This window comes from Bombyx mandarina, chromosome A1, assembly GCF_030267445.1.
Source record: "Bombyx mandarina strain Sakado chromosome A1, ASM3026744v2".
In the NCBI taxonomy this organism is placed as follows: domain Eukaryota; kingdom Metazoa; phylum Arthropoda; class Insecta; order Lepidoptera; family Bombycidae; genus Bombyx; species Bombyx mandarina.
In genome coordinates, this window is record NC_143234.1 from 16,680,000 (window position 1) to 16,704,459 (window position 24,460).

Below are 24,460 nucleotides of genomic sequence, written 5' to 3' on the forward strand. Positions count from 1 at the left end.
AACATCATTAACATTTGACTTAGTTCCAGACATTATTTTTAAAGGCCCTTCTTGATTCTCTACATTATTACAGATTACAATTTGGTATTTTTTTCTCGCCAATTAATATTCTAAACTGGAAATATCTATTTTTTAGAGAGCAAGAAAAACTGATAGACCACCTTGAAGATCAAACTCACAAGAGTCGAATGGAGAAACACGGAACTAACTACCTTCTGGAATCTTATCTTCGCGACATTGGAAGGTGTAGTGAAGTTAATGACAGTCAAGCGGGCAACAGCGACAGCGGCGTCGGTGTCGGCAGTGGCACGCCGCCGAGACGACATACGAAACACAAATCCCGAAGAGAAAGACATCTCATGAGAGAGCACTATTTCACTAAAGAGTTAACAAACATCTGCCAAGTCAATTCTGAAAGACTAATGCAGACACATACCGACACAGATTCCGATGCATCGGCAGACGACTTGACCAAGATAAGAGAAGAAATAGAGCTACTAGAGAAACTAGCAATCATAAACAAGAGATTGCACCGCGAGGAAGAGCTGGTGGTGAGACTCACGGCCAAAGTCAAAAGATACACTGAAGAAAACAAAGCGAACAGCTGCGAGAGTGTAGCGCAAGTGATGATGCTTCTAGATAAAATAGACAACGAATTAGGAACAACAGCAAAGGAGATGAAGGATAACGCTTTAGAATTAGAAAAGACAGAGAAGGAATTAGAATGTCGGGTGAAACTTTTAGATGAACTCACTTTAGAACTGGACGAAGAGGAATTGCAGAATGCTGTTTTGGAAAAACAATTGAACGAAGCTTCCAGCCGACAGCCAATCCTCCTTCAAGATAGTTACGTACCGGTTTTAGAGCAGCCAAATTTCGGATATGTTCTGGACACTCTTGTATGATAGTAATTGAACAACGAACTTTGACCCAAAGATACATTTCAAATTACCATACTTATTTACTGAGTTAGGATTATTTACCCAAAATCCCAATGTTTATTTACCAAGTGTATATTCTTTTGTATATAATATTAATTACGGTGCTCACGATCGAACCCCACTGCGAAGTGTAATCAAACATAATTATTTAATTATATATACCGTTATTTTAGATCTCTGATTTTATATGATAGAAATTTTTAGAATAACTTTTATAAAATAAACCAGTTGACGACAATAAAAATGATTATAAAGTAATTAGACTAAAGATCCGATTCTACTTTAGGTATTAAACATGATTAAATTACGATGCCAAATATATATTAAACCACCAAGTTATAGTAAGCTAGGCCTAGTCAACATTCGAATCAATAACTGTTAGCTCATTTTTTTACTTTTCATAAACATTAATCGTACAAAGTTTTACATAAGGCAGTCCAAAGGTCTATACAATCAATGTTCGAAATTTTCTCAGCGAATTGTTATTAAAATAAAATATCATTTGGATGCTGGATGGCAAAATTAATGCTACGGAAATAATTAAAGCTAGGTATTATAGAAATTGCAAATGTCAGTCTACTACGGACGGAGCAAAAGTCGTTCAGTTTTCGAACATTTAAATTGTGCCCTTGTTGCAATATTTGTGTAAAAATGTAATGTGTCATAAGAGTAAGGGCCAAACCTGTTCGATAGAGGCCGTTGACCTCCAGGTCAACTCATGTTACATTGCATGCAGTAGTACTTAACAATGCCTTAACGGAACTTAATAAACTCGCAAGACGTTCTATTCATAGTCTTGAGGCGGATTGTAAGAGCAATACAGCCATTGGCAGCAACTTCTACACAGATTGATATAGTCTGTGGTAAAGGAAAGGGAAAACCCGCCAAAATTTAAACGTGTCAATTTACATTCGTAATATTCTAATTGTAAATGTTATCTAAAATATTGTTATTTCATGTTAAATACTTGCAAATAATTCCGTAGTTTAATTAAACCTTGACAGATATGTGTTACGTCGACATACCCCCAAAGTCTCATTTTTATTGGAATAACATCTTTGACTGACTTCTTATAACGGCTTTATAAAGCTCCGATAACTCATTATGAATCAAACCAATAGTATTATTAAGTATCACCAGCATCTATTTTCCTTTTCGGGATCAGTTGGAGTGTAATCATGTTTATTTTATTAAAATGAGCTATCATATTATGTAACCATAATGTTATTCTTGGTGCTATAATTATAATACTTTAATATTAGAAAATTTCAAACAATATGTAACAAAACCGTCCAAATATTTTATGTTAAGTAAAGTGTATCGAAATTTTGTATAGAATAAAACAAAGATTTATAAAGACGCATTTATTTTATTTTACCGATACATACACAGCAAATAATTGAAAGACAAAAAAACTATTACATATTTTCTTTATGAGAGTGCCTTGGCCAGTGCCCAGAAATGATTGCTTTTTTTTCTGACAAAATGAAGCTTGAATATTTTTGCTTGTTGGTGAAGCTTGAATTCTTAACATATATAATACTATCATAGAATTTGTGGTCGTCGTGGCCTAACGGATAAGACGTCCGGTGCTTTCGTGTTGAAGCGATGCACCGGTGTTCGAATCCCGCAGGCGGGCACCAATTTTTCTAATGAAATACGTACTCAACAAATGTTCACGATTGACTTCCACGGTGAAGGAATAACATCGTGTAATAAAAATGAAACCCGCAAAATTATAATTTGCGTAATTACTGGTGGTAGGACCTCTTGTGAGTCCGCATGGGTAGGTACCACCGCCCCGCCTATTTCTGCCGTGAAGCAGTAATGCGTTTCGGTTTGAAGGGTGGGGCAGCCGTTGTGACTATACTGAGACCTTAGAACTATATCTCAAGGTGTGTGGCGCATTTACGTTGTAGATGTCTATGGGCTCCAGTAACCACTTAACATCAGGTGGGCTGTGAGCTCGACCACACAGCTAAGCAATAAAAAAAAACAGAAAATAAAACCAAATTTTCAACAATACACTTCAATATAAGATGCTTTTATTAGCTTCAGACGTATGTATGTTTGTAACGGAATCTTTGAAGATGATTTTGACCCCATTCGGAACGTCGGATTAGCTCGAAATTTGGTATACTTATTAAGGACCGCTGACAATTCAATATTTAAAAAAAAACCGGAACAAATATATTGAAAAAGTTGAAATTCAACTAAAAAATGAAAAATAAATAATAGTTTTTCTTACACTATTTTTAATTCAAATTTATTAAAATTTATTTTCTATTTTTTAGTTGGATTTTCTATAAAAGCGTATTTTGTTAGTTTTTTTTAACTATTATTTATTTTATTTCATGAAAATAAACCACAATGTTACTAATTATGTTACAATAATACCTCAAGTCAAAAATTTGCAATTAATCCGAGCACTGGCCAAGGCATTCCTTTAAGAGAAAAAACAAAAGAAGGTAGATGAACGTCCGCAGTGAACCGGCGTGCATAATTTTTGAATGTTACCGGATATATTGTATCCGTGTTCACACCGTCATCTGCGGAGCTCTGGAGTCGCTCTGAAGTTACTCCGTTTCCATTGCCACCTAGAAAAAAAACCCATTTTTTTAATATTACAAAAACCATAAAGCATAAGCAGATTTTTTTCCCCAATTGGTTCTCAAATTATGTTTTGTTTAAGGTTTTAATTTATTTTCATTAGACTGTGTATTAAGAAGCAATATATTTTACTTTATTTTAAAAAATAAATAAAAATAAGATAATATAGTTATTTATACATTTAAGATGATTAGAAAACATCCTACTAAACTTCCTGATATCTTGTCAAGAAAAGCAACTTTAACGAAAGTTTTTAAACCCAAAGAGATCTAGCAGGCCTCAAGCCACATTGTACTGGTCTAAAATAGACTTAGGTCTGGACCTTTCTGTGGTGCGGTGGCCGGCCGGTAACTTCATTTAGATTTTTAGACTAGGAAAGAGATAAATATATCTCTCAGACGTCCTATTCAAACAGAATGCTGTCTGTTTACCGGATTGTACAAATTATAAACAATTATGCTATTTGTTTATGAAAGGAATACATAATAATATAATAATAATAATTTATTTATTAACCTTGAAAACATTTACATGAGTCGACTATTATCAAAGCCGGCAATGTGACTTTTGCACAATTATTGGTAAATCAGAAAAACGAATTATTGACTTTGTATTCCATTGGCAGTCACAAAACTCTTCTGAACGACATTTTAGATAAATAGCAGGTTAAGTATTAACCTTTATTTAATGCAGGTTTTGAACCGTATTCTTTGAAGGAGACGATTATATTCAAATCAATCTGTATTGACATATCAATAACATTTTTTTGTCCAAAAGCACAGATTGCCACCTTTGATAATAGACGACTCACATAACAGTTTGCTAAAAACTCTCCACACTAGGCACTGCCTGTCTCGTGGAGAGTTTTTTACAGGAGTATCTTAAAACTAGTAATAACGGTGCTGAATATACGAGTAAATCAAAATAGGTAAGCGAATATTATATATATATATATATATATATATTTACATACATACACATACACACACATACACATATATATAAAAAGAAAAGGAACAGGTGTAATGATTTTTACCATAGGTACGTGTTTAGGGTTACTTAATGCATTTCAGAAACTCCTCCGAAAAAGAGTAGGACCAATTAAGCAGTTCTTTTGTTAACTTTCTTTTAACTTCTTCGTAATTTAGGTTAAGAATTTTGTATTTTTTATTGAGTCTGTTATATAAGTATGGTTTCATGTAGGAGCTAAAACGGCGAGCAAAAGCCGTCCTAATTGAGGGCGTCGGGATTATAGGAGTACGTTTTGTAGCATTGCAAAATATATTTCGTAAATAAGTTTTATAACAAATGTGAAATATTATTTTAAAACGTCGAAGAAATCAGTGGTATTTTATTCGAGTCTATTAATTAATCTAGTAATATTCTAGTGATCGAGTCTAGCAATATTAATTTCAATGAAATAATGTGCTATTTACATTATTTTAACTGTTTAAACACTGGCTACATTTAGCGCGTGCATACGAATTCCGCGGTTTCGTAATTGTAACACAACACTAGGATCGTTTTGAGATATCTATTACAAACGATTATTTTAGCGAAACAAAAATACGGCCGTATTTAAATGTATTCATACGTTATTAAAAAAAAAAGAATCCAGTTGAGAAGTAGATAGGGCAATAGGATATGTAGATTTCGACATAACTATTATTATACGTTTTTTTTTATTGCCTTTGTAGGCATACGAGCGTACGGTCCACCTGATGGTAAGTGGTTACCGTCGCCCATGGACTTCAGCAATGCCAGGAGCAGAGCCAAGCCGCTGCCTACAGCTTAATACTCTCCACAAGCCTCGTTTGAAGAAGGACATGTCATAGCGCTCGGGAAACACCGTGGAGGGGAGCTCATTTCATAGCCGGAAGTTTTCAGTCGGAACTACAATTGATCTTTTCCTGTATTCGAATCGGAGTATTCGGAATTTTTCTTAACGAAAAAACTATGATTTTTAGAAATAATAAAAAAAAATCATCTATTAAAGCAACGCCAATTGCAGTATACCTTATTATTTTACTAATTGATCGGCGTTGTGGAGTGCCACATAATAACGGAAGGGGGATCCTCTGTCTCATCGCTTTCTTTATCAACGTCGGGCAGGGTGGTTCTCTTTCCGGGATCGGGGCGGATAACGTTTTGCGGCAGATCATCGAGACCAGGATAAAACGCCCATTTTTGGTACAGATCCAGAGCAAGATCTATCGGGTTAACCGCAGGTCGATGGATAGTGTCGAAAGTCACAAACAGAAATTTATACTCGACTGTGGATCGAATCATATCCCGAGCAGTTTTCTCGTCGAAGACCTCGCGTTTCGTTTTGGCATCGAGGGCAACATCCAAGAACTTTGTCCACCTAGGAATGTAATAATAGTGGAATAGCTCAGCCCATTGTTTGCATGCATAATCTGTTATTTCCCCGTTAGGGCCCCACAGAGTTATTTGATTGCGAGCATTCAAACTATATGAATACGATTCTATTGGTGTTCTCGCGAAATTCTCAGCTTTAGCGATCCAATCGGCTGCACCGAAAAATGTATTTGTCCGCAATATCGATTCTATATCAATCATGGCATCCAGAAATTGTTGTATCGCTTCTTTGAACAACAAAGTGTTGGTATAGCGAGCGCTCTGCATATTTACGTATAGTTGTTCCGCCCTGTACTGTAACGCTTGCCTTGTAACATCAACAATATCATATAGAAATCCATCGGAGTAACAATCTGTACTCGTGACAAACTTTTTCAAAGCCTGGAATAGATCGTAACTTTTGTACCAAGCCCATGGCTTAATGTTGAAACTGGGCCTACGAGTGATTACGTACTTCCCTCGGACTTTGTTCAAGCCATTGAAGCTGTATACGCTTTTTAACAGATACCGCCAGGCGTCCGTTGTCGTGTTGCAACCGTACCTTCGCTCCGCGTATTCTCCTGCCCAAGTATCGAGATTTTCTACGGGTTTCTTACGCCAAGCTGACTCCAACATTAAATCGTAAACTACATAATTCTGATTTATTCCTTCAGGAGTAAGGCCGACGCCAATCATTGTGCTATTTGCGAGGGCCCGTGCATAATACACTTCTTTATTGATCGTTATCATGTTACCAAACATTCCTAAAGTGCCGCCGAAATTGTGTAACATGCACCATATGAATGGTTGACCAAAATACATCTCGTAAAGTTCGTATTGTGGCCACTGCTCCGCTTGAAGGTCCAGTACCAACATTCTACCATTCGGCACTGACGTCATAAATGACCGTACCCTAGACTTAGGCCATTGTAACGGATCGCTAACAAACATCCAATTCTGCAATAACCAGACAGCTTCGTCATCGAATTCTAATAATGTCGAGAATATAGATTTGGCCGTTTGCACAACCAAAGCTGTTGACCATTGTTTAATTTTAACCTCGTTAAATGGGTCCGAAGAGTAAATGTGACTCGTGGCTGACAAACTGCCAGTTTCTTTTAAAAACATTTTCCCTATTATTTTAAACAGTGGTTCATTCGGATCTACGAACAAGCCACAACAATGTTCAGCGTCAAATTTATTCCACGTATCGACGTCGTGAAAAGATACATTTGGAAATATTCGTGCAAATGCCTTCGGTACGTGACCGTTGAAAGCCGGGAAGACCGGTACAATGCCAAGCTGGTACATGTAGTCGATTACGGAATCTTGAATTTCTCTTTGTTTGTCGTTCCATGACTTGAGGAGTGGTCCACCCCAGCCGTGTACATTCCCCATACGAAGCCAAGCCAAAAACGCGGGACCGGTAAAATGCTCATCTATTTCGTCGTCCGTCATTCCGAGGCTGCGATAGACGCGAGCCCAAGCCGCTTCCTGTGCAACTGGCGCTAAAGCTAAGTTAATACCATTCAGTGCCATCCATTGGACGTGTTCGACCCAATCGTTTGTCTGCCACCAAACGAATGAATAAGACGCCGTGCACACGTTTTGATAGTAGCGAAATCTATCATTAGAAACGACAAGTTCGTCGACTTCTGGAAGCGGTTCCGGTACCACAACTCGTTGAACTTGCCACGCTATTTGACTCTTGCAGTATTTTTTCAAGTAGTAATTAAATCCCCATAAAGCCGCCACACCGGTTGTCGCGCGTATGTGTAAAAGTCCTTGAACCGTGCGCAAGGAAAATACATCCTTATTGTCTTTAAACAATAGAGGGTTTATCTCGACTACAACCTTAGTCGTATATTTTGAAATAATTTGAGTGGCGGCATTTTGTTGTGTCGCTGGCGGCGCGATAGTTTGTAACTTTACTGGGTCCAAGTAATCGAGATTCAAACTGTATGAAAACACTGATTTTAATAAAACAACAAGCAGTATCGTGTACTGCATTGTAGCGCGGAGCATCGCTCACTGATGCGAGTTTATTTTTAATAGGCTTCAATAGGGGCATTACTATACAATGGACAATAAGTGGGCGACAAGAAAGTGAACATTGACCCCCGCCAAGAGATAAGAAACCCAAAACATACTTCGGATATTTTTAATCAGTTTAAAAACTGTGTGACATTCACCATGTGAGAATAGATAAAATGTAATAGTTATAATATTATTATTTTTTAACCATAATCGTCATGTTCTGTAATCAGACCAAAGTTATTATTAAAAGTCTGATTCGAATTCAAATTATTCACTTTAAATCAAATGTCTTTGAAACGGTGATTGTTGAATGCCAACACGTTATCTCTGCAATGGGTTACCAAAAAAGCGTTTTGTAAAAAAGCATCATCATCTTTTTTTTTTTAGTTGAGAGTCTTGAGAGGCTATTTCAGCGTAACCTTAACTAGCAGGTGAGCTCACTGGGCTCAAACCTGACGACGCTGCTAAAACGTACCCTAGAAAGGGTCGTGCTTCGCAGAATCTACCACCGGGTCGGAAACGCGACCCACTGAGAAGATCCGACGAGAAACTCAGTGGGCTGTGTCTGAAGGTTAATTTACTCGTCGAGCCCTTCGTCGCAAGTGACGGGCATCATCATCGTTTTTCGCCCTTTGATACAAATTACTGGGTAAAGCCCTCCTCGTTTTATGCCGTAATGTACGATAGTCCGCCATTCGCATACACATCTACCCTGCCGTTTTGACTATGTCATCGCAGCCACTATGCCATAGGACTTCTGGTACCTCTATGAGCTTGGCCACCATTCCGTCACTGTCTTACTCCATCTATTATCATTTCGTCCTGCCAAGTCTCCAGCCCAACTCCATTTCGGATCTGCTACTCTCTAACAAATATCTATAATATTGTTTGGCTTCTAATGTGGGTAGTACAGACCCGATTGCTAGCTTATAGCGTTTTAACGCTTGCTTTGAAACGCCCATTCTGTACATGGTCTCACCACTAAGGGTCTATGTTTCTGCACCGTATGTTAATATGGACAAAATTTGATTGTGGATTGTCTTGAGACATTATGGGTTTTGTTGTTATTAGATATAAAAAAAACACTAGAAATATAAAATGAAACAGTCCGGAGCCAACACGTAATACCGAAAACGTACCGTCTGTTAGGAATCCGTTGACTTCGTAATACACAAAAGTAACTTGATTGTCTTAATAAATCTAGTTCTCTATATAGAAAATTGAATGTTTTGTGCGATTTTGTTGTAAAAGCAAGACCCCCAAAAAAAATGTTATTATTAAGGTAGCTCAACTATAGCTGATTCTACTAATAAATTATATCTAATTCGCACATTAAAACTGAATCAGACTTCACACTTAAAACCCAAGGATTGGCCAACACAATGACACAATGATTATTGATTAGTTTTAGTATAGTGGCTACACTAATTTTTTTTATTCAGTAATTTCATAAATTAATATTGTGAAAACAATAACAGTGTGATTGACTAATCTTTTTAATTTAGTTAAAAACACTTATTATTTTGTTTGTTATTTTAATACCGATGCAGATCAACAATAGTGTGTCCTGGGTTTTTTCTTTAACACCTTCGATCAACTATTATTGATCGAAGTTTAACACAGTAAGAAATATAACCTTTATTTCTTTATTTCACGGTAAGAAATATAACCAGAAAACGCTTAAATTACTGAAAGCAATTACGCTTAGTCCTATGCCTATTATCATCCACTGGTATTGGTGGGACACTGAAACTTACGGGTAGAGACAACCCTCCTGCTTATTTCTGCCGCAAGGCAGTCATACATTACAGTTTGAAAGGCAATACATCATTTTTTACAATTAAATTGTGATTTCATTGTATTTACACAGTATTCTCTATGGGTTCTGGTAATCATACCACATCAGTTGATCCGTCAGTCATTCAGAAATTTAGTGGAAACAAAATTTAACATAATGGACCAGTTATTTTGGATTGACTTCCACGGTGAAGGAATAACATCTCGTAATAAAAATCAATCTCGTAAAATTATAATTTGGATAATTACTGGTGGTAGGACGTCTTGTGAGTCCGCACGGGTAGGTACCACCACCCCGCCTATTTCTGTTGTGAAGCAGTAATGCGTTTCGGTTTGAAGGGTGGGGCAGCCGTTGTAACTATACTGGACCTTTGAACTTATATCTTAAGGTGGGTGACGCATTTACGTTGTACATGTCTATGGTTTCCAGTAATCACATAACACCAGGTGGGCTGCGAAACTAAGCAATAAGAAAAAGTACTATTTAGACTTGTGTAGTGAAAAGATTGGTATATTTACCGCCGCTTGTGGGTCCCGGTCGTCCCCCTGGTCGCGCGGGGCGGCGCCTCCCGGAGCGCCCGCGTCGCCGGTCGCGGTGCCGCCGCGTCTCTCTTCACCCTCAACCAGAGCTAACAGACGAGATAACTCTTCCTCATCGCATATACGCAACGGAGTCTTGGGACCGACGATACATATAGAAACATTCTGTAACATCGAATTACATACAATCAGCCAAATACATAACGAACTGTAGGATAATGTGCATGTAAATCGCTAATGAGTTTCAAATCTCAACAACACTATCTTTATTAACAATTCATTCGGTAACATGTCTTTTATGAGTGGAATGCAGATTTAATCCTCTACCACTATCTTTATTAAAGAAAAGAAAAGAATCCCAGCTCAGGATGAATTAATGTTAGATTTTTTTAAAATATGAGTTACGATTTCTCATGTGCTCATATTGAACTGAATTTAGGCATTCACTGGCAACTGTTACATTAAAACTAATGGCTCGCTAATGAGCTATACCAAGACTTTCTCAGTTAGGCCATGCTGGTCATTAATAGTGCTAAAAAATTTAGAGAGAGAAAGAGAGAAAATTCTTTATTGTACACCAACAAAAGAAACAATGCGAAACATTAAATACAAAAAAGTAGAGTTGGCTGTCTTATCGCTAAGAGCGATCTCTTCCAGACAACTATTAGGTGGAAAAGAATCGTTTGGAAACTAATTACATGCGGTAAACCAATCAATTGAAATATATATATATATGTATTTACATACCCACACGTACATACATATACATACACAATTCCTTACATATATACATTTAATACAATAAAAGTGGTAACCTTTGTGTTTAGATCAACTTCATTTGGCAGCGTATCCCGTAGGGCTCTAAGACCGTGAGCTACTAGCTCTTGAAGGTCACAATCCATGAATGTATTGAGATGCTTCTCAAGATAGGTACGCGCTGACTGCGAACGTGCTCCGATTGCCATCGCACGACAATCAAAGTAGTTGGCTGACGGACAAGTCTGGTAAATATGAGGTCCTTGGTCCTGTCGAAATCAGCAAAGACATCATAAGTATCCTTCTTTAATTCTTGACTTCCCTACTGTTACTTAGATGTTATTAATCAATGTGTTCAACACTACATAGTATAAAACAAAGTCGCTTTCTCTGTCCCCATATCCCTATGTATGCTTAAATCTTTAAAACTACGCAACGAATTTTGATGCGGATTTTTTTAATAGATAGAGTGATTAAAGAGAGGACGGTTTATGTGTATAATAACATCCATTAAATAGCGGAGAAATCAATAATAAATTACAGTTTCCGAAGCGAAGCGAGGGCGGGTCGCTATCCATACTAATATTATAAATGCGAAAGTAACTCTGTCTGTCTGTCTGTCTGTCTGTCTGTTCCTCTTTCACGCCTAAACGGCTGAACGGATTTTGATGAAATTTGGTATGGTGATAGACGATAACCTAGAAATGGTCATAGGCTATAAATAATCACGCCATCGTTCTTAGGGGGTAGGCAGTAGGCAGATAACTAAATTGAGTTAGTGATTTTTAGTCGTTTTTGTTGGGACTTTTTCTCTTTCACGTATAAAAGGCTGAACAGATCTTGATGAAATTTAGTAAGGTAATAGATGGTTACCTAAAAACGGATATAAGATCAAAATGATCACGTCATAGTACTTAGGGGGTAGGAAGTAGGCAGAAAACTGAATTGAGTTAGTGATTTTTTTATGGTTTTTGGTGGGAGTTTTGCTCTATCATGCCTAAACGGCTGAACGGATTTTGATGAAATTTAGTTAGGTGATAGATAGTAACCTAGAAAAGGATATGGGCTATTAATATTCATGCTATCGTACTTAAGGCGTAGGCAGTAGGCAGAAAACTAATTAAGTTAGTGATTTTTAATAGTTTGGTTTAAAAGTTTACCTCATTCACGCCTTAACGTCTGAACGGATTTTTATAAGACTTGATTAATATAAAGATAGGATCCTAGGCACGGACACAGGCTACTTCTTACGGCGGGAAAATACCTCATTCCCGCGGAAATCTAGCGTGATCGTGTCAAGAAGCGAATGACGCCATAGCTACTGAAATGATTTTGATGTTTTTTTTTTTAAATGAGTGTTACTAAGACTTAAAGTTAGTATTTGATCACTTTTCTAACTTAGAGGGTCGGTAGGCGCCATAATTTAGGGAATTTATTATAAAATTTTGATGCATCTGTCTTTATTTAACAGTTTTACTTGGATCGAAACTTAGCGACATACCATCACACTACTTAACTTATAGGGTAGGAAGGTACCAAAATTCAGACTACTTTTTACTTCGGGAAAATATCTCATTCCCACAGGAACCTATACACAGCTACCTATCTACAACATTAAAACTCTGTCTAGAATCACATTACGCCATAGCTATTGATCTGATTTGTATACGATTTTTTATTCAACTGACTGTTAAATTACATACAGATAAAATCTAATTACCTACACCACAGAATTAATATAGTACTACATAACTAGCTACGCTTTAAACTTGAGGAGGTAATTAGATAGACATTTATACGAACTTTATGCTCAGTAATCAATCATAGTGATAAGTTAATACTCATTTTAGACAAAGAAACGGATAGGTAATCAGTTCATCACCGAAATTATAACACCTACACTTAGTTTGTTTACTATTAAACGAGGGAAAATAATTCAATATAACGCAAACCTTCAAATCATACGTCGTCGTAGTGCATAGTTGTTTAGGTTCAATACGTTATTGATTGATTTAGATATTTAGGTTATAAGTAAAAAGGTTTGCTTTATCGAAGTTTTTATAAAAAATTGTCTTACGTTGTAGTTTTTAAAACTACCGATTTTAAAAATCTTTAATTATTGTTTTATTGTTTTCGATATGCCACGCAAACGTAAATCCAATCTAAGCCGTAGTTCTAGCAGAGCTCGAACTGCAAAAGTTGCTAGAAGCCAAGAATCTGAAGAGCAGACTCAGACGCGTCAGATGTTAGATTCTCAGCGTCATGCGACTCAAAGAGCTTCTGAGACCTATACGCATACTCAAGCCCGTAGGACCTTAGATGCTGAGCGCCACGCATCTCAAAGGGCCTCTGAGACGTTTACACAGACTCAAGCCCGTCAGGCCCTAGATGCTGAACGCCACGCATCTCAAAGAGCCTCTGAGACGTTTACGCAGACTGAGACCCGTCAGGCCCTGGATGCTGAACGCCACGCATCTCAAAGGGCCTCTGAGACCTATACGCAGACTCAAGCCCGACAAACCTTAGATGCTGAGCGCCACGCATTTCAAAGGGCCTCTGAGACGTTTACGCAGACTCAGGCCCGTCAGACCCTGGATGCTGAACGCCACGCATCTCAAAGAGCTGCTGAGACAGTGGAACAGACTCAGACACGTCGAGTTTTAGATGCCGAACGTCACGCGCAATTGATTGCGGCAGAGACTGACGAAGATTCACAAAGACGACGTCTTTTAAATGCTGAACGGCAGGCAGAAAGAAGACGTACGTTTTCAATGAGTACGTGGGAGGCATTTAATGGTGCCGCTTTTGAGTATGACCCTTTGATCGACTATGTTAATCACCGATTGGTTATCATTGGGAGAATGGATAAAAAATGCAGATATTGTGAAGCACTGAAATGGAAAGAAGAAACTCCAGGTATGTGCTGTTCTGGTGGAAAGGTTAAAATTCCATTACTTGGCGAGCCAGAGGAACCTCTTAAATCTTTACTTTTATACGACAGTAACGAATCGCGCCGGTTTTTAAGCAGGATTAGAAAGTATAATTCTTGCTTTCAGATGACGTCATTTGGTGTAGATAAGGAGGTCGTAATGCCTGGATTTTCACCTACTTTTACCATCCAAGGACAGGTGTATCACAGGATTGGTTCCTTACTTCCCGCAAATAATGAACAACCAAAGTTTTTGCAACTTTATTTCATGGGCGATAAAAAAAACGAAGCTGATCGCAGGTGTCAAAATATACAAGGAATCGAAAGGGATACTGTTTTAAAACTCCAGAGAATGTTGCATGAACATAATCGCCTTATCAATACTTTCAAAACAGCACTAGAAAGAATGCCGGGAGAGGATTATAGGTTGGTGATGCACCCCGATCGCACACCAAGTGGGGAACATGAAAGGCGGTATAATGCACCGTTAATAAATGAAGTCGCAGCCTTGGTTACAGGCGAACAGTTTGCTTTCCGTGATATAGTTTTACAGGCCCGAGATGACACATTAACCAGGGTGCCTGATACTCATAAATTTTATGATGCGTTGCAATATCTGATCATATTTAGTAAGGGACAAGAGGGGTACCACTTTCAAGTTCCTCAAATTAATCCTGTAACAGGTCTTCCCTTGCATAACAAAAAGGTTTCATGCATGGATTTTTATGCCTACAACATGATGATACGAGAAAACAACTTTAACATTGTACAAAGATGCAAGCAACTGGCCAATCAGTTTTACGTTGACATGTACGTTAAAGTTGAAAGCGAGAGGTTACGGTACATATCATTAAATCAAACTAAACTAAGAGCAGAGAATTACATCCATCTTCAAGACGCTGTGGCAAATGACGCTAATTTAAATCCAAATAACTTAGGTCGTATGGTCATTTTACCATCTTCATTTGTAAATAGCCCGCGGTACTTACACGAATACTCAGGACGCGTTTGTTTATGTGCGTACACATGGTCGCCCTGACTTATTCGTCACCTTTACTTGCAACCCAGCCTGGCCCGAAATAGTCAATCAGTTGATGCCGGGGCAAAGCGCAATAGATAGACATGATGTAGTCGCAAGAGTTTTTAGACTAAAAGTTAAAAAACTAATGGATGTGATTAATAAAGGCCGAGTGTTCAGAGAAGCGCGCTGCTTTATGTACTCTGTCGAATGGCAGAAACGTGGACTGCCACATGTCCATATATTATTGTGGTTAAAAGATAAGTTACGACCCGATCAAATAGATAACATAATCAGCGCTGAAATACCGGATCCTAACATTGACAAGACTCTCCATGACATTATTGTAAAAAATATGATTCACGGTCCATGCGGACCCGAAAATCCACAGTGCCACTGCATGAAAGACGGAAAATGCACAAAAAAATTTCCTCGCAAGTTAGTGAAAGAGACCGTTCACAACGACCACGGATACCCGCAGTATCGTAGAAGAGCGCCAGCAGACGGAGGTCGAACAGCAACCGTGAAGCTCCGAAATGGTAGCTACGTTACGGTTGATAATAGTTGGGTAGTCCCCTATTCACCAATTTTATCAAAAATGTTTAACGCCCACATAAATGTTGAGGCATGCAGTTCAGTACGCGCCATCAAATATATTTGCAAATATATAAACAAGGGTAGTGATCAAGCTATTTTCAATTTTAGAAATACTGATCTTGCGAATCCCGTAGATGAGGTACAAACTTATCAGTCTGGTCGGTATGTCAGCAGCAACGAAGCCGTGTGGCGTCTGTTAGCATTTCCGTTGCACGAAAGGCATCCCACCGTGACACATCTCAGCGTGCATTTAGAAAATGGTGAACGCGTTTATTTTAATGAACACAATTTCCACGAACGAATAACTACTCCGCCAAAAACCACACTCACTGCTTTTTTTGATCTTTGTATCAGAGATGAGTTTGCAAAAACTCTTCTTTATGTCGAGGTGCCGAGGTATTATACTTGGGATGCAAGTAGGAAAACTTGGAAACGCCGCATTCAAGGTACTTCAGTTCACGATTGGCCTGGCGTCAAATCTGGAGATGCTTTAGGACGAGTTTATACAGTTCATGTTAGTAACATGGAATGTTTTTGTCTACGCATGCTTTTACACCATGTGCGCGGACCTACCTCTTTCAATGATCTAAAAAAATACAACACACAAGATTATCCTACATTTCGAGAGGCATGTGAGGCAAGAGGATTACTGGAGAATGACAACCATTGGGATGTGACACTGGAAGAAGCTGCTCAATGTAGATCAGCAGGCAAGATGAGAGAGCTATTTGCTGTATTAGTAGCGACATGTGGTCTTTCAAATCCTCAACAATTGTGGGATAAATACAAAAATGATATATATGACCGACGATATATTGCACAGATTACAAGAGCAAAATCCCAATGTCACGTACAGTGATTTAATTTACAATGAGGGTCTGACAAAAATTGAAGACCAGGTTAAAACAATTTCTAGAAAGGATTTATCAGATTATGGAATGATCAGACCACAGAGAACCGAGGAAATCAGTAGCGATTTAATACGGGAACTAGATTACGATACTGCTTCCTTACAACAACAATTGACAGAGTCTGTTCCACGTTTGATCCCAGAACAAAGGTTAGTATTTGACAATGTTTTCAAAAAAATCGAAGATGGCGAAGGTGGTTTGTTATTTTTGGATGCTCCCGGAGGCACGGGAAAAACCTTTCTTTTAAACTTGCTTTTAGCGCAAATCCGAAAAGATAAAGGAATTGCTGTAGCAGTTGCCTCTTCCGGAATAGCCGCCACTCTGCTCAATGGTGGTCGAACGGCACATTCGGTGCTTAAACTGCCATTAAACTTAGCCCATGAAGAAATGCCAGTCTGTAATATAAGTAAAAACAGCGAGCGTGGACGTATGTTGCAGCAATGTAAATTATTAGTTTGGGATGAGTGTACTATGTCCCATAAAAGAGCAATTGAAGCTCTAGATCGGACTTTGAAAGACATCAAGAGTAATCCAAATATCATGGGGGGATGGTGGTACTTTTAGCGGGCGATTTTAGACAGACTTTGCCGCTTATCACTAAAGGCACCCCTGCAGATGAAATAAATGCGTGTTTAAAAGCGTCAACGTTATGGGTGCACGTAAAAACGTTTAGTCTGTCTACAAATATGAGAGTGCAACTACACAATGATGTACAATCTGGACAATATGCTGCTGCTCTTCTTAAAATTGGAGAAGATCGTATGGCAAAGGATGGTAATGGCATGATTACATTGGATCGTGAATTCTGCAATGCTGTGCATAATCCAGATGATCTAAATAACTTCGTCTATAGCGAACTGCTAACTAATATGAGGAATAGAGACTGGTTATGTGAAAGAGCAATTTTAGCGCCGACGAATGAAATGGTGGGACAGATAAACGAGCAAATTATGTCACGCGTGGAAGGTGATATTGTTGAGTTTCTCTCTGTAGACACTGTAATGGATACTGAACAAGTAACATCATACCCTGTAGAATTTCTTAATTCTTTAGAACTGTCGGGAGTACCTTCACACAAACTGAGGCTGAAAGTAGGCGTTCCTGTCCTTTTAATGCGGAATTTAGATGCACCAAGACTGTGTAATGGCACACGGTTGCAAGTGACACACCTCGGTCGCAATATTGTAAAAGCAATCATTATGACTGGAATGGCAAAAGGAGAGAACGTTTTAATCCCCCGTATACTCATAATTCCGACAGATTTGCCATTCCAGTTTAAGAGATTACAGCTTCCGCTGAAAATCGCATTCGCTATGACGATAAATAAAGCTCAGGGGCAAACATTAAAAGTAGCCGGCATTAATTTAGAAAAGAGTTGTTTTTCTCACGGACAATTATACGTGGCTTGCTCACGTGTTTCAAGTCCACAGAATCTCCATGTGTTGGCCAGAGAGGGAAAAACAAAGAACATAGTTTACAAAAATGTACTACAGTAATAAGGCCTCTTATTTTTAGCTTCCTACATTATTATACTACTTACATTAAGTTAGTACTTCCTACGCAGACGATGTTACGGATGTCACACTGTCTAACATCGGGGGTTGGCAGGTAGGTAGTTAGTAGTATTTTAAACCGATTTACATTATTTACTTTTTATATTTACTAAGGAAACATTCGGAGCTATCCATTATGTAGCTTAGGTTGCTTTTGAACAAATTTTGATGTGAAGTTGAGGACTGGAACACGATAGTGGGACATTGTTGCAGGGGGACTTATAGCCGGGAGAAAACAAAAAAACTTATGCGGACGAAGTCGCGGGTAAAAGCTAGTAGTAAATAAAATTCAGTTTGATCAGTTTCTGCGGTAGGCAGCGGCTTGGCTCTGCCCCTGGCTTTGCTGAAGTCCATGGGCGACGGTAACCACTCACCATCAGGTGGGCTGTATGCTCGTCTGCCTACAAGGGCAATAAAAAATAAAAAAACCTTGAATTGGTATATTGTGACCATGATTTTAACTACCTCCTTTGTTTAAGTTATAAGGTATTCGAGGTTGAAGTGAACCTGTTATTTGTGATGAGAGTTCAACCTTATAAATCGAATATATGGGAGGTTTAAGTTTTTATGATTGTAAATTTTTGTAATATGCGATAATGCCACAAACACTAATGTATGTATATGGTAAAATTTGTAAAATTATACATAAAGCACAATATTGATATTGTCTTTGAATAAAATGGCATAGCATTGTTTAAATCTGCTTACTTGTCTACAAGTGCAGGTTACAAAAACAGTATTATCTTTCGCTTCTATAATTTTGTATTACTTTCAAAAACATATATAGAGGGGTGAAAGGATATATTATATTAGGTTTAAGCGACTTGCAAACATTACAGGAGAGCCAATTAAAGTATTAAATTTGGAAAAAATATCTTAAAAAATAATTCTTCATCTATTCGAATGGAGTAAATTAATTGAAGTTCAATTAAAATCAGTGAGTTATTGATACGAATACAAATAAAACGGACTTATAACTACAAAAGATAAATGTAGCGTATTGAGCGAAATGTCGCTAAACCAAATAGCTTTTCACCCCTCAATATGAGCCTACAAAACCAGCTCTACTAAATTTAAAAACTTACTAATAATGTATTTATTTCTTACTATATTGAATCATAAAGCACCTAAGAAATTTTAATACACACTTTGTGGAATCTAGAAGTTGGTACAGTTTATTCCTGCAAAGTATACCGGAGCCCCAAAGGTTGGTCCGACCAGATCTCCAAGTAAACCAGCGGACCACTTAGCGCTGCACTACACCAGGCAACTGACCGGAACCGATGGAGGCTGACAGTCGACAAGCTAAAACGGAGTCACGATCCTCAGCAATGAGGGAGCGATGGAGAAGAAAGAATACTTACATCATAACCAGCAACCAACAAGCCTACACCCAAGGGTCGCTTGTCATATCTCTGGGTACAAATCTGCATTTTGTTACCAACTGACGAGATGAGACGTCCAACTGGCATTGGAGCATCATGAGAATATCGGTGATTGAGACACTCTGTGCGCATGTAGCGACTGAAACAAAACATAATTCCATTATTAAATCATTTTAATCATTTGCATTTATGCTAATTAACCATTTTATTATGAAAGGTACAGATAGATGCTGGAAAAAACCTGGCAGGGCACAGAGAATATCAAAATCCATATATGAAGATTTAAATATGCCCTTGGAAATTTTTAATATTAAATCATGTAACATATCCATAGCATGCTTTCTTTAACAAAAACTTCAATGATATTTGATATTGTTTTATTTTTTTAAATAACATTTCTTGTGGCATAACTATAATAGTTAGACATAATATGCTGTCGTGACACTTTTTGTGAATAATAATGTGTTCTACAAAGTCATAGTACATTATTTTATTCTATCATCAATAGTTTTCGCAGGGCACGCGATGTGAAGAATATTTTATGTAATATTTTTACACCTTGGGTTACATTATTGGAGTTTTAGTAAGGATCCCTCATTTTTTTCAACAAAGATTATAGCCTATGTCACTCGGGAATAGTGTAGCTTCCAAACAGCGACAGAATTTTTCAAATCGGTTCAGTAGTTTCGGAGCCTATTCAATACAAACAAAGAAACAAATATTTTCTCTTTATAATATTATTTGTGTTGTTTGTGTAATACTATTTGTGTTTCTCTTTATAATATCATTTTAATATTGTGATACTTTTTTTATATATAGTCCAAACATCTTAGTGGTGATACTGAAAAACATAATCTTTCTGGTAGTTAATTAGATAGCTGCAAGCACAATGGCACTGTATTTAATTGTACTTATAGAGAATATTTTATTATTGGATTTTTTTTTACTAAATGAACACTTATTGCCATACAATTCATCAAATTAATGGAAGAATTTATATAGTTAGCTGTTTTCAACAGTTTAGAGGACAGAATTAAGATTTCTATTTTTTTTTCTTTCCTATTATGTTTGGAGCTTGCATTGGACGAAGTAATTGTATATAGTAATGTGCTTTTACTAACAAAAGTGTAAGTTTTCATATTTCATTATAATTTGTCAGCCTTCATTACATGACAAACCAGGCTTAAATGTACTTGATGTGAATAAATAACTGGGAACAAATTACGAACAAGGTCTGCTTTAAAATATGGTCAAAAAACAAATACATAATTACTGTTTAGGTCAAGCTCTAAACTAAGTAAGTCAGGATCAATATGCCTAATCTTGTAGTAAGCCAATCAAAAGCGCGATTAAAACTTTGTTCAAAATTTCAAAAAAAAAAGAGCCAGCAATGCTTGTCAATCAACTCTTCAAGGGTTCAAATAAAATTTGCCAAATGGTTTTAAAGAAGTTAAATAAAAAAAATCCATTTAACTACTGAAATGTTTTATGATTTTTAAAAATTATTTTTCTGTCCAATTCTACATGTCTACTACCTATGTTTATGATACTGTATGTAATTGCTAGTAGCATTTAAGAACTACATATTTTCAATGTAGGCGCCTGTTGAATTCCTACTAAAAGGAAGCAAAATATCTCAGATAGAAATCACAACATACCTCAGCATACGAGCATCTGCAGTAAGACCTGATATAGAAATTCCAATATGTTCATCAATAGGAATAATTTTCTTCTGATATGCGGACAATTCGCTCACAGCGCGTTTCAACGCTATCAACACCGCATAGTCCTTATTCTTCAGACCAATGGTTGCAGAACCAAGTTTCACAGCTTCCATTGCATACTCCACTTGATGGAGACGGCCTTGAGGACTCCATACTGTGACGTCGCTATCGTACTGGTTCCTGAACTGAAAAGCAAGTGACGGTTTTTTTTACTTGTGGTTGGTATAGGTTAAGAAGGTTAGTTATGACTGGACTACTTTGATCTTAGCAGTTTTCATATTTTTATATATTGACAAAACTTCTGCATGGCCGTATATATGCATTCAGCCGTATACATTCAGCTATTTTAGTATAATAAAGCTTTTTGCAGTGACTATGCAGATTTTTTTCTTTAAATAAAAGGACATATATTTGTCTTTTTAAAGAAATCTGGTAAAATTATTGACCACGATTACTTACCATTTTAAGTTTTATTTAATTTAGAAAAGTACAATTTCTACTATGAATTAATTTCATAAAATTAATGTAGCGGCGAAAGAAAAATATAGTTTACCATACAAGCAGACTAAGTTTAGTCTATGCAGTGACTTTCTTAAAAGTGACACTGACAATCACAATCTTTCAAATGTCAATCACTATATTGTGAGCTTAAAGCAAAGACTTACAGATCCAAGAACTTCTCTCTCGATTTATAGTAAAATATAATAATAGTTAGGTAATTTATTATTTATTTATTTAATAAAATTATAATAATTAAAATATAATCAGTTTTATTTGATCTCGAAGTATATGGTGGAATTACGAACTTAGGCATAATGAGAAAACTGATTTAACACTACATATCTACATATTACCCGATAATGATAAACAGAAAGCAATTTTTTAAAGATAGAATTAATTATTATAATTAAATTGACACTAAATTTCTTGACTGATTTTTCAAAGGATCACGATTCCGATCTAGCGGTAGATTCTGCGAAGCACTGCTTTTGCTAGGGCTAGTGTTAGAAAATTTTGTCAGGTTGAGCTCCGTGAGCTCACCTACCTATCACTGCGCAGCTGAAATAGCTTCTTAGGCTAACAGCGGATAGGTAGGGGAATATTTAATAAGGCAAGCAACTTAAGAGCCAAATCACTGTCAAAAAATAATATGAAAACATTAAGCTATTCCGTTTTTACGTTACTACAGATCTTTTAAAATAGAAAAGTAGAATTCGTCACTATGATGGAACTATTGAAGTCATCCAAAGTACTTTTAGAAGAAAAACATGTCACTCATTTCAAAGCCCAATGGTAGATGACAAGAGAGGTCTCTGAAAATGCACTGTGAACGCATTTAATTTATATGGATGAATTCTAGTCCAGAAGAGGGGGTGCGATAGTAAAAACGAGTTAGCGGGATCATCTTGAAAATTCGATTGCTTTTAATTTTAGTAGTAGAACATATATTTGATATAATATATATTCTTGCAGGCTATTCTCTAATAGATTTTACCTACTTATTATACAAAATAGGCAGAATTGAATTAATAAGTTTTTTTCGAAAGTTATTCAATTTTCAATTCAATTCTTTATTAAAGATTCGAATAGGAAATCTCAAAAGTTCTATTAATTATTACTTCAATTCTTCTCTATGATGCTTACATCTATACTTTATTTATGAAGATGTTGATGTTGATTATAGCAGATATATACATATATGTACTCACTTATTTTCTCCTTTACATATCTATTTTACTTCGTGCGATTCTCCGTACATTATTACCTAAGTCGATAACATCTCCACGAAAATCGAATCGGTTATAAACCTTTACCTTACCGATGAAAATAACAATAGCATTGATATTGTTCGGTCGTAACGTTATAATAACGACGAAATCTATCGTAAACCGTTGATAATGCTAACGACTTCGTAGCGTTCACAGATAACGGTTTGTTTCACGGCTTTTCCGAATCCTCTTTTTTTTTGCTTAGATGGGTGGATGAGCTTACAGCCCACCTAGTGTTAAGTGGTTACTGGAGTCCATAGACATCTACATTGTATGCACCACCCAGCTTTAGATATAAGATCTTAAGTAGTATAGTTACAACGGCTTCCCCATCCTTCAAGCTGAAACGCATTACTGCTTCACGGCAGAAATAGGCAGGGTGGTGGTACCTACCCGCACGGACTCCTTTTAATCCTTTTTATGTACCTAGTGCTGTTAATTGACGTTGCAATACACGAGCAAAGATCGCTGGATATTTTGTTTGATAAAATTACTATCGTTCAATACGTATCACGTTCCTTCTATACTTATAAAAATGTTAAAATAATTATCAGCAGCACGCTTTACAATCAGTAATCAAGACAGCAATTAGGGACATTGTGTTGTGTGAAACTTAGAGCGCCGACTTAAGCCCTTAATCAAGCTAGAGCGAGATTGTCTTTTGGCGCCTTTTACTCGACGATTTCACACGATGAATTAGATTTTGGTTTATTTAGGTACAAAGAAAATCTTGTTTATCTGAAACTCAAATACGTTGACCTTTTTTTAAATCATATTGAGCTTAACATAAAGAAAGAACCTCAATACCAGTAATTAAAAGAAATAACATTATTATTTTAATAGATTGAAATAACCAGCAATGGATATAAAAATGCGAGAGCGGTACAGTATACTTCATTTTGGTTGGTGTAATTCAATTTTCATTAGTGCCTAACTCGTCTCAAAAGACACCATTTCATTATATTTTTCAAATGAACTTGCTTTTCTAATTTGGGATTTTCACGGCTTTTGTCACCTGGCGTCTAGAGAAAGCACAATTCTCGCATAATCCAAGGGCCGCATCCACAAAAGTGAAAAAAAATTTGCCAGAACAAGCATACCTTTTCTGAAACTAAATATCCTCCCAGTTCCTAAAGAGTATTGTTTCAAATGAAGCTAAATCATCAGTCCTCATACATAACTCATCACTCTTGCCCTATCATTAAATTACTGTAACCCCTAAAGCTACGTGTTTAATTTAAGAAAGGCAGTAATTATAGATTATGAATGGAGCAAACAGGGCGCCGTTGGTCCGTCATTGGATCCAATTATTAAGTAACAGCAAAACAATATACATGTCAAATTTTAATAGACTTAGGGCATGTTTCACAATGTCGAAACAGATGCTCTTTTGTTTCATTAACAATTTGTTTTAAGTATAAAATTATTTCTTGCTTGTGTATACGCTTCGTTTTTTAATAGCCCGCGCGCCATTGCTGGAGTTTTTTTAATTTTTTGTTTTTTTATTATATGGGTGGACGAGCTCATAGCCCACC

At 36.9% G+C, this 24,460-nt stretch overlaps 3 protein-coding genes across 4 annotated transcripts in view; 1 reads left to right on the forward strand and 2 right to left on the reverse strand.

The window, feature by feature from the left end:
- Positions 1 to 3,182, forward strand: part of LOC114247301 (uncharacterized) — a 135,063-nt gene extending 131,881 nt beyond the window's left edge. For both annotated transcript variants that reach the window (XM_089739533.1, XM_089739532.1), the window contains one exon: positions 137 to 3,182. In XM_089739533.1, the coding sequence (XP_089595659.1) occupies positions 137 to 905 (769 nt within the window). In that variant the 3' untranslated portion in view covers positions 906 to 3,182. The remainder of the gene's footprint in view (positions 1 to 136) is intronic.
- Naglu (N-acetyl-alpha-glucosaminidase) lies at positions 2,291 to 8,010 on the reverse strand. Its single transcript, XM_089739531.1, has 2 exons — positions 5,568 to 8,010; positions 2,291 to 3,538 (listed from the first exon to the last, which is right to left on the reverse strand). The coding sequence occupies exon 1, from the start codon at positions 7,932 to 7,934 to the stop codon at positions 5,580 to 5,582; it is 2,355 nt and encodes a 784-aa protein (XP_089595657.1). The 5' UTR covers positions 7,935 to 8,010; the 3' UTR covers positions 2,291 to 3,538; positions 5,568 to 5,579.
- Prosalpha6 (Proteasome alpha6 subunit) lies at positions 2,291 to 21,763 on the reverse strand. The gene is made up of 6 exons (XM_028187665.2): positions 21,616 to 21,763; positions 21,091 to 21,341; positions 19,412 to 19,571; positions 11,099 to 11,308; positions 10,263 to 10,448; positions 2,291 to 3,538 (listed from the first exon to the last, which is right to left on the reverse strand). The coding sequence occupies exons 1-6, from the start codon at positions 21,616 to 21,618 to the stop codon at positions 3,518 to 3,520; spliced, it is 831 nt and encodes a 276-aa protein (XP_028043466.1). The 5' UTR covers positions 21,619 to 21,763; the 3' UTR covers positions 2,291 to 3,517.
- Positions 21,764 to 24,460: the final 2,697 nt, after the last annotated feature.

Coding starts and splice junctions, on each gene's coding strand:
- Naglu (XM_089739531.1), bottom strand. CDS start 7,934: ATGCTCCGCGCTACAATGCAGTACACGATACTGCTTGTTGTTTTATTA.
- Prosalpha6 (XM_028187665.2), bottom strand. Junction 19,572..21,090: donor GCAGATGCTCGTATGCTGAG/GTATGTTGTGAT, acceptor GTTTTGTTTCAG/TCGCTACATGCGCACAGAGT. Junction 11,309..19,411: donor TGTTGGTTGCTGGTTATGAT/GTAAGTATTCTT, acceptor TGATTTCGACAG/GACCAAGGACCTCATATTTA.